This window comes from Budorcas taxicolor, chromosome 2, assembly GCF_023091745.1.
Source record: "Budorcas taxicolor isolate Tak-1 chromosome 2, Takin1.1, whole genome shotgun sequence".
Taxonomy (NCBI): domain Eukaryota; kingdom Metazoa; phylum Chordata; class Mammalia; order Artiodactyla; family Bovidae; genus Budorcas; species Budorcas taxicolor.
This window is the reverse complement of record NC_068911.1, coordinates 166782722-166797116: the sequence shown is the minus strand read 5'-3', so window position 1 is coordinate 166797116 and position 14395 is coordinate 166782722. Positions and strand designations below refer to the sequence as shown.

The 14395-nt window shown below is 52.2% G+C and overlaps 1 protein-coding gene across 3 annotated transcripts in view; it reads right to left on the bottom strand.

The window, feature by feature from the left end:
* NKAIN1 (sodium/potassium transporting ATPase interacting 1) overlaps positions 1-12642 on the bottom strand; it is a 46041-nt gene extending 33399 nt beyond the window's left edge. For 2 of the 3 annotated variants that reach the window (XM_052656324.1, XM_052656333.1), the window contains exons 1-2: positions 12536-12623; positions 12026-12124 (exon numbers count right to left, since the gene is read on the bottom strand). In XM_052656324.1, the coding sequence (XP_052512284.1) occupies positions 12026-12124; positions 12536-12589 (153 nt within the window). In that variant the 5' untranslated portion in view covers positions 12590-12623. Of the gene's footprint in view, positions 1-12025; positions 12125-12535 lie in introns of all 3 variants that reach the window. The other variant, XM_052656341.1, reaches the window with a different exon arrangement.
* Between the last annotated feature and the right edge of the window lie 1753 nt (positions 12643-14395).

Genomic DNA, 14395 nt, shown 5'->3' with positions numbered 1-14395 from the left:
TTACCTTCTGCCAGGAGATGGACACAGAGGGTGCATTAAATAGCTTTCCGAGGTCCAACTTGAAGCTTAGGAGAAAGCAAACTGCACCCTCAAACCCAGTGAAGTACAAAGCACAGGGGGGTTCTAGAGTCCAAAAGGCCTGGGTTTGAGTCTTGGTGCAGTTATCTTGGGCAGCCTGTGTCACTTTTGGAGCCTCAGTTTCCTCACCTGTACACTGGAGATATTAGTATCTACCCTTTAGGGTCCCTGCAAGATTCAGTAAGAAAATGCATCTGACTGAGAAGCATAGTGCCTGGCACCCCACTGCGTCTTATCTTCCTGTCCTCAGGTTCAGGAGGAGGAATGCCTGCTCCTGAGTGAGACCCCTCATTGCTGGTGGGACCCCCGCTGGGCAAGAGCCACGGGCTCTGGGCTCAGAAGCACTCCATAAACACCGACTGCTGGTGCTGTTATTATTACTATTAATCAGCTGGCAATGAATGGTAAATTGCTTCCTCCAGGTAATTTACATTTCCTATTGTCATTGTAATCTTCATTCAATGCAATCTGATACAGGGATGTTTTCTAGAAAGCAGGAGCCATGTTGTGCTTCTTAGTTTTCCTGCAGTGCCTGGCTCCAGTCCTGGCAGGGGCACCCAAGCAGCTCAGCGTTGAAAGGACTTGGAAATCACCTACTCTAACTCAGCGTGCAAGGCAGAACGCTCTCTTCCCTGGCTTTATCAAGCGCTTGGACGCCTCCAGGGATGAGGTCCTTATTCCCTGTTGAAGATGGACCAGTGCCTGCGACTCCAGGGTGGCTGAGCTTCGTGGGGTGAGCAGGAGCTGAATGGGCAACTGCAGGAGTTGGGGTGATGGGAACTCCCGGGGCCACCCCTACGCCCTAGCAGCCCCTCTTCCTCTCCCACTGAGAGTTGATAATAGGAGTGGTTCTAATTATGCTCTAATTGCTTTCTTCCAGGCAGTTTTCTCTGGAGCCAAAGAGTTCAGAGTTCATGAATAAATGAAGAGGGAGGAAGCAGAAGGGATGTTTATCGATCCGCATATCTCCATGTGCCAGTGTCTGCCCCACAAACGCTTGGGCATGCAGCTGTGTAGTTTTGCATGTATACATGCATGGGTGCGTGCTAAGTCACTTTGGTCATGTCCGACTCTTTGCAACCCTATGGACTGTAGCCTGCCAGGCTTCTCTGTCCATGGGATTCTCCAGGCAAGATATTGGAGTGGGTTGCCATGCCCTCCTCCAGGGGATCTTCCCAACCCAGGGATTGAACCTGCGTCTCTTTATATCTCCTGCATTGGCAGGTGGGTTCTTTACCCTAGCACACCTGTGAAGCCCCTGTACACATATATACAAACACAGAAATATACACACCACAGGCCCCAGATACCTCTCTCCAAAGGACTGGTGGGGGGTGGGGGGGTGGTGGTAAAAGGAAGGTAACAAGAAGTGTGCGAAACTGACTTTGGGTTCTAGTCTCAACTCTGCCATTGACTTGCACTTTCCTTGTGTTAAGTCGCTTTAGTCGTCTCCGACTCTGTGCAACCCCGTGGACTGTAGCCCGCCAAGCTCCTCTGCCCATGGGATTCTCCAGGCAAGAATACTGGAGTGGGTTGCCATGCTCTCCTCCAGGGAATCTTCCTGACCCAGGGACTGAACCTGGGTCTCTTACATCTCCTGCATTGGCAGGCGGGTTCTTCACCACTAGCTTAGGCAAATCCTAGTTTTCCCAGCTGGAGAGTACGGAGGGGAAGTGATGTGTCTTGATACCCTCCTCTCAGAAAACCCAGGCTTTAGGGCTTCAGTGGGTGCCATCCAGCTAGACAGAACCGTGGGTGAGGGCACTGTCACCCTCAGACTGCCCTGAGAAGAACTGGCCAAGCAGCCAGGGCCTCCAGGGAGGTGGCAGGAGGATCTCACGCATGTCTGTGCTGGCAGGATGCCTAGTAAAGATAAGCAGGGGCTCTGGACTTGAGGCTTTTGGGGCCCTGGGCAAGACACTTGAACTTCTTGAGTCTCAGTTGCTTTGTCTGCTAAACCTGTGTGATGAAGGTTTACCCAGAACATATAGTGAGTGGTCTTAGCCAAATGCTTAGCTTACAGTAAGCATCTGGTAAGTGGTAGTTATTATTGCGAATACTGTCAACACCCTGCAAGGTACAGGTTGATGTCTTCATAACACATGAAGAAACTAAGGCACAGAGAGGTTAAATACCTTGCCCCAGACCATGCATTAAATGACAGGATTTGAACCCAAGCCCACCTGACCCCGAAGCTCTGGGCTCCAGTGTCGCTTCTCTGCTGTGTTTGATCAATCTGGGCCCCAACAGTTGGCACATAGTCAGTACCAGCTCTTAGGGAGGTATGGATATTATGGATGTATGGATATTATGGCATACAGTATCCATAATATGCTGAATGACAGAGAAAGGAGGTTAAAAAAAAAAAAGAGTATAACAATGCTTTTTCCAGTGACCAAGGTTGGGGTAGATTGATTAAGGTACTAGACCAAGATTCCCTTCAAGGTCAAATAGAAGTGCTGGATCCGAGAGACCCCAGGACTCATCCGTGGCTGCGGCCAGGCCAGGTGGTGATCAAGGGGTTCTTGGTGTGCACTTTTAGAAGGAAATCTTTTCACCCTTTATGACTTCCACTAAGAGGCCAAAGTTAGCCATCCTCACTCTGGCATCAGCCAGACCCGGCTGTGTCACTGCCTTGCTGGGTGACCCTGGGCGGGTAACTGTTCCTCTCTGAATCTCAGAGGCCTCCTCTAGGAGGTGAGGAGAAGAGTGGTCCAGCTCTGGGGATGTGGGATGACACAGGCAAGGCCATATGCTAGAGGCTAAGAGCAGGATCTGGAGTCAGCCTGCCAGGTTTGTATCCCAGCTCCTCCATTGCCTGACATAACTGCCTGTGGCCTTGGAGTCTGCTCCTGGAAAACGGGGCTCACAACTGTCTACCACATGGGGTGTAGTGAGTGTGAATAGGCTCTACAGGTAAAGCAGTTGTGACATTAGGCAGTGCTTTGAAACGCTCCGTAAATCTTCTCTATTGGACGTTTTACACATGGGGAAACAGCCCTGGAGTGCGGCGAAGCTCTCTGAAGTCACGGAGCCCGTGCACAGCAGACCCGGGCCCATGCGGGAGCCGGCTGCGTGCACGGCTCCTCGTCCAGCCTGTGTCCAGACTGTGGCTTGATAACCTCAGACCTTTCACAGCACCTGGGCCATCCTGCTCCAGCCTTGAGGACTCTGAGGCAGGGGGAGGGGAGGCTGACGCTCCTGCCTCCTGCTCTCCCTGGTGGCTCTGAGGCTAGCTCAAACCAGCGGGGTATGTCAGAGGGCAGGGAGCACCTGGCTGGCCCCTCCACTCCAGGGCTGGCCGCCGAGACCTTGGAAACAATCCAGGGGTCCAGGACCAGAACACCATTTGTCAGCCCTGCACGGTGGTAGCGGGCTTGTCTCCATGGCAACAGTGCAGTGTGAAGGCATCCTGGCAGCATCAGGGAGCGCGCTGAGTAGTGTAAACAGAGGCTGCAGTAGATTACACGCCTATTATGAGCAGTCTCGGGCTCGGAGCACTGGTAATTATGTCTAATTGTGCATTTAATTGTGTAATTGAAAACCCACATCTCTGGTTCAGGCTGGGGCTGCAGAACCTAACGTCCCCACCCCCAAAGAAAGAGGCGTAGGAGCCACCCCCCCCTAATAATCCCAAGGCTGCCTCTCCTTCGAGGGCAATGGGTAGCCGGAGTGAGCATGGAGTAAAGTACCTGCAGACTTCTACTCTTCCCCACTTCAGTGCCAGGAGCTCAGCCAGGCTCTGTGATTTGGGGTGGTGGGGGAGCAAGCTCAAGGTAAAGGGGCATGGTGAAAGCACAAAAGTGCTCACAATTTTCATTATTTATAATATACATCATTTTGTATGATAGCCACTGTCCTCTCAGGACCTAGAATCAGCATCTGGTGCTTCCAAAGGACTTGGATCATCATTAGATCAGTACACATCCAAGTCATCCAACCTACATGTTAATCCTTATGACAGACAGGGAACTCATCACTCAACGGTCAGCCCACTACGGCAGAGCCTCTGTAGTTTGAAAACTGCTGATGGAGCTCAACACCCTCTTCTCCATCCCCTGGTTTCACAGACTGGAGAAAAAGAGGCCCAAGAGGGACAGGACCAGCTCAAAGTTGCACAGCAAGTGAGTACCAGAATCCTGGGATTCTGACTTGCAGCTGAGGGCGTATTTTGTACCCTAAAGTGACCAAGAATCCTGGTTCTGGGCAGCAGCAAGAATCATGCCCAGGACTTTGTAGATGCTTCACAAATATTTGCTGAATGCCTCTCGGGGTAGGGTTAGTTGAGGCAATGTTTGCCCTCTTTCCCGACAGTATTTTATCTTCCTAGGGGTGAGGAAGTTCCCCTGAGGAGTTAGTGATAGGTTAGAACCTCCTACTCTGAGCCTCTGTAGCCTGAGACTTGATTTTACAACCAAATATGCCATGTGGGTATTTGGGATAGGGAATCTCATTCAAACAGACAGCGGAAGGAAGAGGTTCCCTGAGTCCTGGACAACCTGACACCCAGGTGTCAAGCTCAGGCAGGTCTTTGGCAGCAGGAGTCTCCTCCTCCGCCCAGAGCCTGATCCTCCCATCAGTCACCACTGCCTGCAGCAAAGTGGGCTGATGTGGCAGCAGCTCTGATCTCCACCCAGTAAAGGATGGAACTCATCGATGAGTCAGAGCTGCAGAGGTCCTTTGAGATGAGGAGTCCAACCTTCTCCCTTTACAGAGGGGGACGCAGAGAGCCAAGCTTCTTCTCTGATCTCCTCTGCGTGAGTGCTGGCTTCTGTGCCCAGAGCTCTCTCTGCCTTATCTCAGGTCACCCTCACTGCAGTCCCATGAGAATGTGATATTATCATTCCCATTTTAGGCAACAGAAGATCGAGGGACAGTAAGGCGGAAGGCCATACAGATTTAGTAGAACCTCTGCTTCAACTAGTTTAATAAAAGGACATGTCCATTTCCTATCCCACGATATTCAGGTTCATAGAATCTGCTGTCTCATTTCCAAGGCATTCCAGAGTGAACCCTGGGACTTCCTTGGTAGTCCTGTGGTTAAGAATCCGCCTTCCAATTCAGGGGATGCGAGTTTGATCCCTGGTAGGGAAACGAAGATCCCACATGCCACGGGGCAACTGAGCCCACATGACTGCAAACTACAGAGCCCACACGCTCTGGAACTCGAGCACCACAGCTAGAGAGAAGCCCATGCACCACAGCGAAGACCAAGCATGCTGCAACCAAGACCTGACGCAGCTAAAAACAACTAAATACATAAAAATGTATTTAAAAAAATAAAATAAGAAAATTATAAATACATTTATTTAAATAAATGTACTTTTTAAAAGACTGTGAATACTTTGTGGGCTCCTAGGCAGCCTATTTTAACTCCAGGAAGGACAATTCTCTGAGGCAGATTACTAGTACCCTGATTCAGAGAAGTGCAGGTGGAACCTCACAGAGGTTAAGTGTCTTACCCAAGGTCAGCCGGCTATAAAGAGACAAGAGATGGAGCTCAACCCCCAGCCAGATGACACAGCTCAAGCTCTTCCCAGTTGAACTCCCTGCCTCTGGATGTACTAGCTGCTTTGAAAGGCAGAGGCCAGGAGGCCAGGGTAAGCCATCAGAACCCACAGCCTCAGCAACTGCTCTTCCAAAACCCCAGTACTTGCTGGCGCAAGTCCCCGGGAGGCGTGCTTTGCTGCCTGAGGCTCTCTCTCAGTCTTTGAATCACCATCCTTCTCCCTCTCCAGGACCAGCAGGGAGACCAAGAGCATAAGGACTGGGGTCCCCCAGACCAAAGCCATCTCCACCCACTGTGGCCAGGAGCTGGCCTTTAAAAACACATCTCTGCGCTTCCCCGGCGGTACGAATAAGAGTCCACCTGCCAATGGGGCGGGGGGATACGGGTTTGATTCCTGGTCTGGGAAGATTCCACATGTTGTGGAGCAGCTAAGGCCATGCGCCGCCACGACCGAGTCCGCGTGCCTACTGCCTGTGTTCCACAACAAGAGAAGCCACCTCAATGAGAAGCTCGTGTGCTGCAATGAAGAGCAGCTCCCTGCCCCCAACTAGAGAAAGCCTGTGTAAAGCCACAAAGACCTAGTGCAACCAAAAATGGACTAATTTTAAAAACCCCACATCTCTGGCCTCAGCCTGCTTCCCATCACTCACTACTCCCTGAAACTAGAGGAGAAAAGAGACTTCAACCATCAGAGCGGACCATCTCTACTTGGTCCAGATTTTGCAACTATTCTCAGATCCTTTCCCCTTGATCATTTATGTGCCACCTAGACTGTATCTTCTGTTTCCTTGGCAACCAGTCATTTCATTCTTCTGACTTCAGTATGCCCATCAGTAAATGGGTATAAAGACCAACCCTATCTCATTGAGTTGTTATGAGGGCTGATAAGTCTTCAATTCAGGTTAATTTCTTGGGTAATTTGTTCTTAACCTGTGTCATAAATTCCCTTAAACCTAACACAGGCCTTGGGGTGAGTGGAAGTGGGGATGGTGGATGGGGTTAGCATTTGAATAAGCAGCTCAGAAGGTCTGGCATCTAGTCATCTAGTAACAATTCTTTACGGATGAAGGAAGATTTAGATTATTCCATCAGCTTTCGCATCCTGCATCTCCCAAATCCTACAGGGGGCACAACAGGGTATGCAAGGTAGAAGCTGTGGAGTTCTAGATCTGATGTGTGAATCCTCTTCTGTCCCCAGTATACGGGTGGCCATGGATAAGCCAGATAGTAACAAGGGACAAGGTATGTAAAATGCTTACTGTAGTGCCTGGCTCACAGCACACACCAAATGAAAAGGAAATCGTTCCTATTATTTTTTCCGACAGAACCACACATTTTCCATATAAAGAAACTAAGACTTCAAGAGTTTATGGGTACGACTCTGATCACTAAAATCCCTAGTCCAGGCAGAGATGGGAGCTGAAGTGACTTATCCGAACCTCAAGGCCACAGGGAGCACTCACCTGGGCCAGTGCTGTCCGGTCATCAGCTCAGGGAACACCCTCAAACTGCCATGGGGTACCATGGTTATTCTGATTACTTTATAGCAGAGGCTCAGAGAAGGTAAGGGACTTTCTAGAAGTCACAAAGCAAGGCAGCAATGTCTACCTGATCCCGGAGGTACTGGCCTTTCACTCCACTATGCCAGATCTCAGAGTGGCTGCCATTTATGGGGTACTTATGTCAAATTCGCCCAGCCACCCACCCCTGCAAAGGAGCAGAACCAGGGTCGTATGTTGCCCCGTGCCCCAATCCAGGGTCTTGAGGGCTGTTTGGCCTTAGTCTGTCCATCTGCAAAAGGGACTTGATTACCTGAGCCCCTATGTTGTCCAAAGGGGTATAAGGAACAAAGAGGGCCAGTGCCCTGACTCTGAAACCGGGCCCAAGGACCAGAGCAGAGCCGGCCACTCCCCAGGAAGCCCTGAGCGTGCAGATGCAGCTGCTTCTGAGTGCAGACCCCTGCAGAACCCAGCTCCCTCGGGTCTTCACCATCACTGCTGCTAATAACGACATCAATCAGGTTGACCACGTTTCACACCATTGCTCGCAGCTCAGCAGGAAGCAACATATTTCCCCCCCTCATCCACTACCTTCCAGAAAGCAAAGAGCTTTCCAGAAGGGAAAAGAATAAAATCGGTGGTTTTTTTTGTTTTTGTTTTTGAGTACCTACTATGTACACGGCAGCTGGCTAAGCCCTTTTTCCAACTCTGAGGGGTAAGGATAACTCTTTTTCTTGGACAGAGAAAGACACTGCGGCCCGGAGGAGCGAATGCATGTGTCCAAGGTCACCCGGAGCGGGGACAAGAGCAACCATGGCAATGATGTATTACTGACCACTCACCGGCTCACGGAGCCCGGCAGGTGCGTGATTCTACTGAAATAGTACCATTTTCGTTTTCAGATAAGGGAACTGAGGCTTGACGCAGTGAAGAGATCCGAGGCCACAGGCTGCTGAAGCGTGAGTAGCAGAGCGACACAGGGCAGAGAGGGTGGCTCTCTGCTCAGGCCAAAGAGCGCATGAATCTTGGTTCCGTCACTGACTAGCTTAGACCTCTCTGAGCCTTGGTTTCCTCATCAGAAAAAGAGGCTAATAAAAACCTCTATCACATTTTGTAGGGTAACAATAAGAGGGATAAAAGCAGTAAAATAGCTTACGTTTCGATCGTTGAACACACACTAGGCACTCTGCCAAGTACGTTACATATGTAAGCTCATTGGGTTAAATGAGGTAATGCATATAAAGTGCTTAGCACAGGAGTCCAGAAATGGGAGTGATAATGACGATGGTGAAGAAATTGATGATGATTCCTTTGGGTAAATCTCCTTGGTTCATCCTCTTACTGGAAGAATAGCATAGCCTGCAAGGTTTCAGGAAGGAGGTGGACTAGGAAAGAAGGGCAGAGGAGGTAAATGGGAAACACACAAAAATTAGGAATAACATTAATAATGTCAAGATGATACACCAGGTAAGGAGAAAGCAAGGGGCCCAAGATGTTCCACATAGTGGAACCAGACTGACACATGGGAACCTCCAGGCTAGTCCAGACATCCTCTCAGTGTGCCAGATGGGCAGAACTAGCAGGACCCTAGAGACACAGACCAGTGGTTCTTCCCATTTTAAGATGAGGAAAGCCAAGCCTTGCTGTAGGGAAAAGACTTGCCCAAGTTCACCGGATATCAGTGAGGAAGGCATGAATCCAGGCCTCCAGACTCTTAGCTTCGTGTCCAATTATGTGCTGCTTCCCACAAAGGTAGAGTGCAGGATGGCCCTTGGATATGTCTGGGTCACAATTCCGGGGAAGCATCTCAGGACATACATCATTAAGATAATAACAACACGGACTTCCCTGGTGTCCAGTGGTTAAGAATCTGCCTGCTGATGCAGGGGACACAGGTCCGATCGCTGGTCTGGGAAGATCCCACATGCTGCGGAGCAGCTAAGCCTGTGGGCCACAACTACTGAAGCCTGTGTGCTTTAGAGCCTGCGTTCTGCAACAAGAGACGCCACTGCAATAGGAAACCCACGCATCACAGCTAGAGAGCACACCCCGTTCTCCGCAACTAGAGAAAGTCCGAGTGCAACAACAAAGACCCAGTGCGGTGAAAGAAACAAATTTAAAAAAATTTTCTAAAAAGATAACAACAACAAAAAGTTACAGTTTACTGAATGCTTATTCTGTGCCTGGCACAGTGCAAGCTATATGCATTTAACCCTCATAACACCTCTAAGGATTGGGCACTCTTTTCTTTTTAAAAAAATATTTATTTATTTTTGGCTGTACAGGGTTTTTCGTTGCTGCTCGAGCTTTCTCTAGTTGCAGAGGGTGGAAGCTATTCTCTAGCTGAGGTGCACAGGCTTCTCACTGAGGTGGCTTCTCTAGTTTCCACAGGTCCCAGGACCTGTGCAGGAGCTTCAGTAGTTGCAGCACGTAGGCTCAGTAGGTATAGGCTCCAGAGCACAGGCTTAGTTGCCTTGCAGCACGTGGGATCTTCCTGGACCAAGGATCAAACAGGTGTTCTGCATTGCAAGGCAGATTTTTAACCACTGGACAACCAGGGAAGTCCCTCGGGAACCGTTTCTATCATCTCCATTTAACAGATGACAAAACGTGACTCAGAGAGGCCAAGCAACTTGCTTATGATCACACAGCTAGGAAGTGACAGAGCCAGGACTCGGTCCCATGTCCGTCATGTCAAACTTCAGAGGCTTGTCCCCTGTACTTGTCTACCTGAACAGTTCAGCCCTCACCTGCTTCCTCCACCCTCTAGTGCACCCTCACACCCTACTCCCTCACCCAAAGCAAGTCTAACCCAACTCCAGAAGAGCGTTTAGAACTGGGCTGTTTTATTGTAATCATCAAACCCCACATGAGAAAGAAAAATGATACAGTTCTTCTGCAAAAGTTTTTAGCTGAGAAACATTTAGCGGCCTCTTCCTTCTCTGCCCCTTTCCACTGGATGAGAAAACAGGCTCCCTTCTCCCTGGGATGGTCAGGTTGGTGAATTCTACCATCCAGGAGCACATTACAGAGGCTGCGAGGCAGCAGAGGCTCCTGGGGATTAGCGACAGTTGAAGGGACCCACTCTGCAATCGGCCCAGACAGAGCAACAGACCCAAGAGACCAATTTCCAGTCCCTTCTTGGAGCACCTCCCCAGATTATCTCATGGAGTGCTCACAAGCTACCCCAAGGCATCCCGCTAAGACTCAGAAGGATCAGAATCCCACCCAGGTCTTGTCGGATTCCAGAGCCACTTATGCTGGTGAGCCCTCCAAGTGGAAAGGTGGATTTAGCTGAGCTGGGGTGAGCTATGGAGGCAGGTAAGAGAGAAGCAGGGAGACTGCCTCGCCACTTTCATTTATCTACAGAGAAGTAAGCACCCCTCATCAGAGCCAGAACTACTTATTTTCCAGTAAAGAAGGCAAGGGAGGATGCTGGTCAGCTGTCTGGCTTTATAGCCCCTAACTAGAGAACTCTGGACAAGTAAATTCATAGGATTGTTATGAGAATTAAATGAGTTAATACATGGAAAAGTGCTTACAAGGGCACCTCGCACCTAGTAACTGTTCCCCAAAGCTAAGGACTGTTATTATCATCAACAGAGAATACAGTGGGTCTGGGCATAGAAGGAAACATCTTTATCTTCTGCTCCATTTATTGATTTAATCATTTAATAAAATGTATATGCTACTTTTCTTTCTTTCTTTTCCTTTTTTATTTGCAGCAAGTGGATCTTAAGTTGCAGTAAGCAGACTCTTAGATGCTGCATGTGGGATCTAGATGCCTGACCTGGGCTTGAACCTGGGCCCCCGACATTGGGAGCGATGAGTCTTAGCCAGTGGACCACCAAGACGTCCCATGTTACTTCTCTAATAAGAAAAAGTCCTCGTTTAAAATAAACTCAGAAAGAAAATTCCTTGGAAAGTTTCAGCACTTTTTGGAATTTTATGTTCCTGAAAGGAGATAAAGAGGGTGTTTCTACCGGGAGCCAGGAGTTGCCAAATAACTGATTCACTCATTTACTTTACAAATATTAATGGAGTGCCAGGCACTGTTCCAGCTGCTGGGGATTTAGCAGGAACAAAACAGATAATCTCTGCCCTTCTGGAGTTTCCATTCTACCTGATCTTAATTAATCCCCCCTGCCAACCTCAAGGATGAGCAGTTCGCAGAGAGGCTGACCAAGATGTCACTTGCCCTGCAGCCCACAGCTGGGAGCAGGGCTCCAATCTTCAGGGCCCAGCTGTTTGGGCCACTGTCCAAGAGGGCAGGTCTGTGGATGGAATGTTTGGGGCTGGGGTCCCCAAGAGGAAAGAAGAAAGATGAATGGGGTCTGTATATCCATACTCAGAGTTTCCTTCTGCTTTACTGTACGTACACACCAGTGGTGGAGGAAGGGCAATGGATGCAGGCAAAAGTGGAACCCAGACCAGACCTCTTTACTGGTTAGATCTCAGCTCTAGCATAGGCAGGAGATCCTGGCCTCTCCTTATCCACCTTCCCAAACTCACTTGCCAGAGTCTGTATTGAGAGGCAGAGCTGGTCCTCTTCAGCCCCCAAATTCACTCCTCTGGCTTCCCTGGGATTATGTACAGGGTCCCCAGGTACTCCCACCCTCCCTGGGCACCCAAGTATGCCAGCCCTGTCTCACCCCCTCCACCGCGCCACACCCCGCCCCTCTGGTGGAAAGACTGACAATGCCTATGGCTACGGTGGTCACAGCCAAAGCAGGGAGGGCAGTCCCGCACCTGGTTGGTCAGCTGGCCCAGGACCTAGTAGCTCCTTGTGACCCTCTCCAGGGAGGGGCTCTTAGGCCTGCCCAGTCAGGAGGGTGGAGGCAGGCAGGAAGAGCACAAAGGAGAGAGTGTTCTTGGAGTCTAAGAGCCCCCCCACACAGATGAACATGGACCAGAAATGGTCAGAGATCTAGACACATACCAAGGCGAAACGCGGAGAGAGACACACAGGAGCAGAGAGTTTGTGAGAAACGCTCAGTGGGGCGGAGACCAGAGGCAGAGACCCACGCAAACGAGTGATCTGGAGGAAAACACACGGCAGGAACCTCAAGGGATCCACACACCCGCCTCGGACACACCCCCAAGCCCCGGAGAGCCACACTCCCACAGCGCATCTCCCCAGCAGGAGGCCACTCGTCCAGAGCTGGCCAGTCGCGTGGAGCCCCAGGCGCCGGGCGGGCCGGGGACTCGCGCACAGGACGCACTCGGGGGCCGGGGAGCGCCGGGCGAGAGGCGCACACAAAGAGACAGCCGGGCCAGCAGGAGCAGGCTCCGCCCGTCCGCTCCGTGACTCCAGACCACCCCCAACCCGGGCGCCCGCCCCAGACCCACACCCAGACCCACACCCCACCCGCTCGCCCCGGGACCCCGCCCCGCCGCGCCCTACCCTACCCGGCCCGGCCGCCCGGCCGCCCGGGCGCGCGGCGCTCACCAGCTGCAGGCAGCAGAAGGCGACCAGCGTGCAGCGCCCGCTGCACTTGCCCATGGCTCCGGGGGTCGCGCGCGCCGACCGCCGCGGCGCCCCTCTAGTTCGGTGGCCGCCGCCTCCTCCGTGCCGCGCGGGCTCCGCGTCCTCCGCGCTGGGCGCCCCGGGCGGCGGGGCCGGGCGCCTTAGGGCCGGGCCCGGGAGCGCCGGGTCCTCAGGGCTGGGGCCGGCCGCTCGCGCTCGGAGTCCATGGTCCGTCCGCCCGCGCGCCGGCTCTGCCGCGCCTCCTTTGTCTGGACGCCCCGCTGCCGGGCGCGCCTCCCGCCCCGGGGCGGTTGGCGGGGAGCGCGGAGAGGGGAGCGCAGGCACCGAGCGCGGCGCAGCGCAGAGCAGCACTGCCCAGCTGGGGCAGCCGCCCGGGCGCTCGGCGGCCGCGGTTTCCCGGCCCCACCACGTGGCTCGGCCGCCGCGGCTGCCGAGAGGGAGGGCAAGAGAGGAGGAGAGGGGAGCGGAGGAGAGGGGAGGGGAGGGGAGGGGAGGGGAGGGGAGGGGAGGGGAGGGGAGGGGAGGGGAGGGGGGTAGGGGAGGAGAGGGGAGGGGAGGGGAGGGGAGGGGGGAGGGGGGAGGGGAGGGGGGAGGGGGGGAGGGGAGGGGGGCGGGGGGGCGGGGGGGCGGGGCGGCCAAGGAAGTGGAGGGGTGGGGAGAAGGGGTACGGAAACCGAGGGCAGCGCCGAAGAGGCAGGGAATGAAGTGAGCAGAGAGCAGGCTTGGGTCAAACCCAGACTTCGCAGCTCGCTCGCTGTGTGACCTTGGGCAAATCACGTCACCTCTCTGGGCCTCCGTTTTCTTAACAAAATAGGAGCAATAATGATTGCTCTTGTGTTGCCACAAAGATGAAATGCAGTTATGTGAATCAAGCGCTTAGCTCTGTGCCTGGTCTTCCGAGAGTGTGGAGCATGCCTCTGTCCACCTTGTCTCCGGGGCCTGGCGGCTCCAACCTTGGCCTCTATTTCCTTCCACTCCAGTTCCCGTATCTGCTACCCTTCCCAGCCTCCCTCCAGAGTTCTTCCCTCTTTTCCTCTACTGGCATTTACTGAGCCCGACCTGACTGCATACACACCCCTGGGGCCCCTATGATCCAGAAATGAGCCCTGCAGCGCTGTTCCAGAACCCACTGAGCTTCCCAGGCTAGGGAACAGGCAGGCTCCCCGGGGCACGAGCACAGAGTTGCCTGAAGGCAGAGGTCTGCCCGGGGGGGGGGGGAGGGGGGGGGGACTGTAGTCCCCATATCCCAGGCAGCAGTGGGGAGGGAATGAAGGACTTGTCAGTGGAAGACTGCCTTCTCCAAGACACCCCTTGAAAAGCACTCAAACTCTCAAACACATCCCCAATCCATTTACTCATTCCAGCACCACTCCTAACTTCTTACAGTCGTCTTGAGGACTAGCATCACTCAAGTGGGAATCTCTGCATCATCCTCGGGGGCTTCTCTATCCCATCTGACCTGTCATTATATTCTATGAACTTACCTTCCAGCTGATATCTATGGAATACCTACTAGGTACCAGGATCTCTACTGGGGGATAAGGGGATGAACCGACCTCTGCATTCACTGAGAGAATAGTCTAGAGACAGATTGTCATCAAAACCAGAAAACATGTAAATACATAATGATAAATTCTGATAAGTGCCTTAAAAGATAAGGAAGAGTAAAAGAATAAGGGGAATGTAATTCACATTTGGAGACCAGGAAAGCCTCCTTTAGGACATAGCATTGATACCCAGATTTAGAAGGAAAAGCCAAGGTGGAGAACAGTATTCTGGGAAAAGAAACAATTTTTTAAAAAATTTATCTATTTTTGGCGG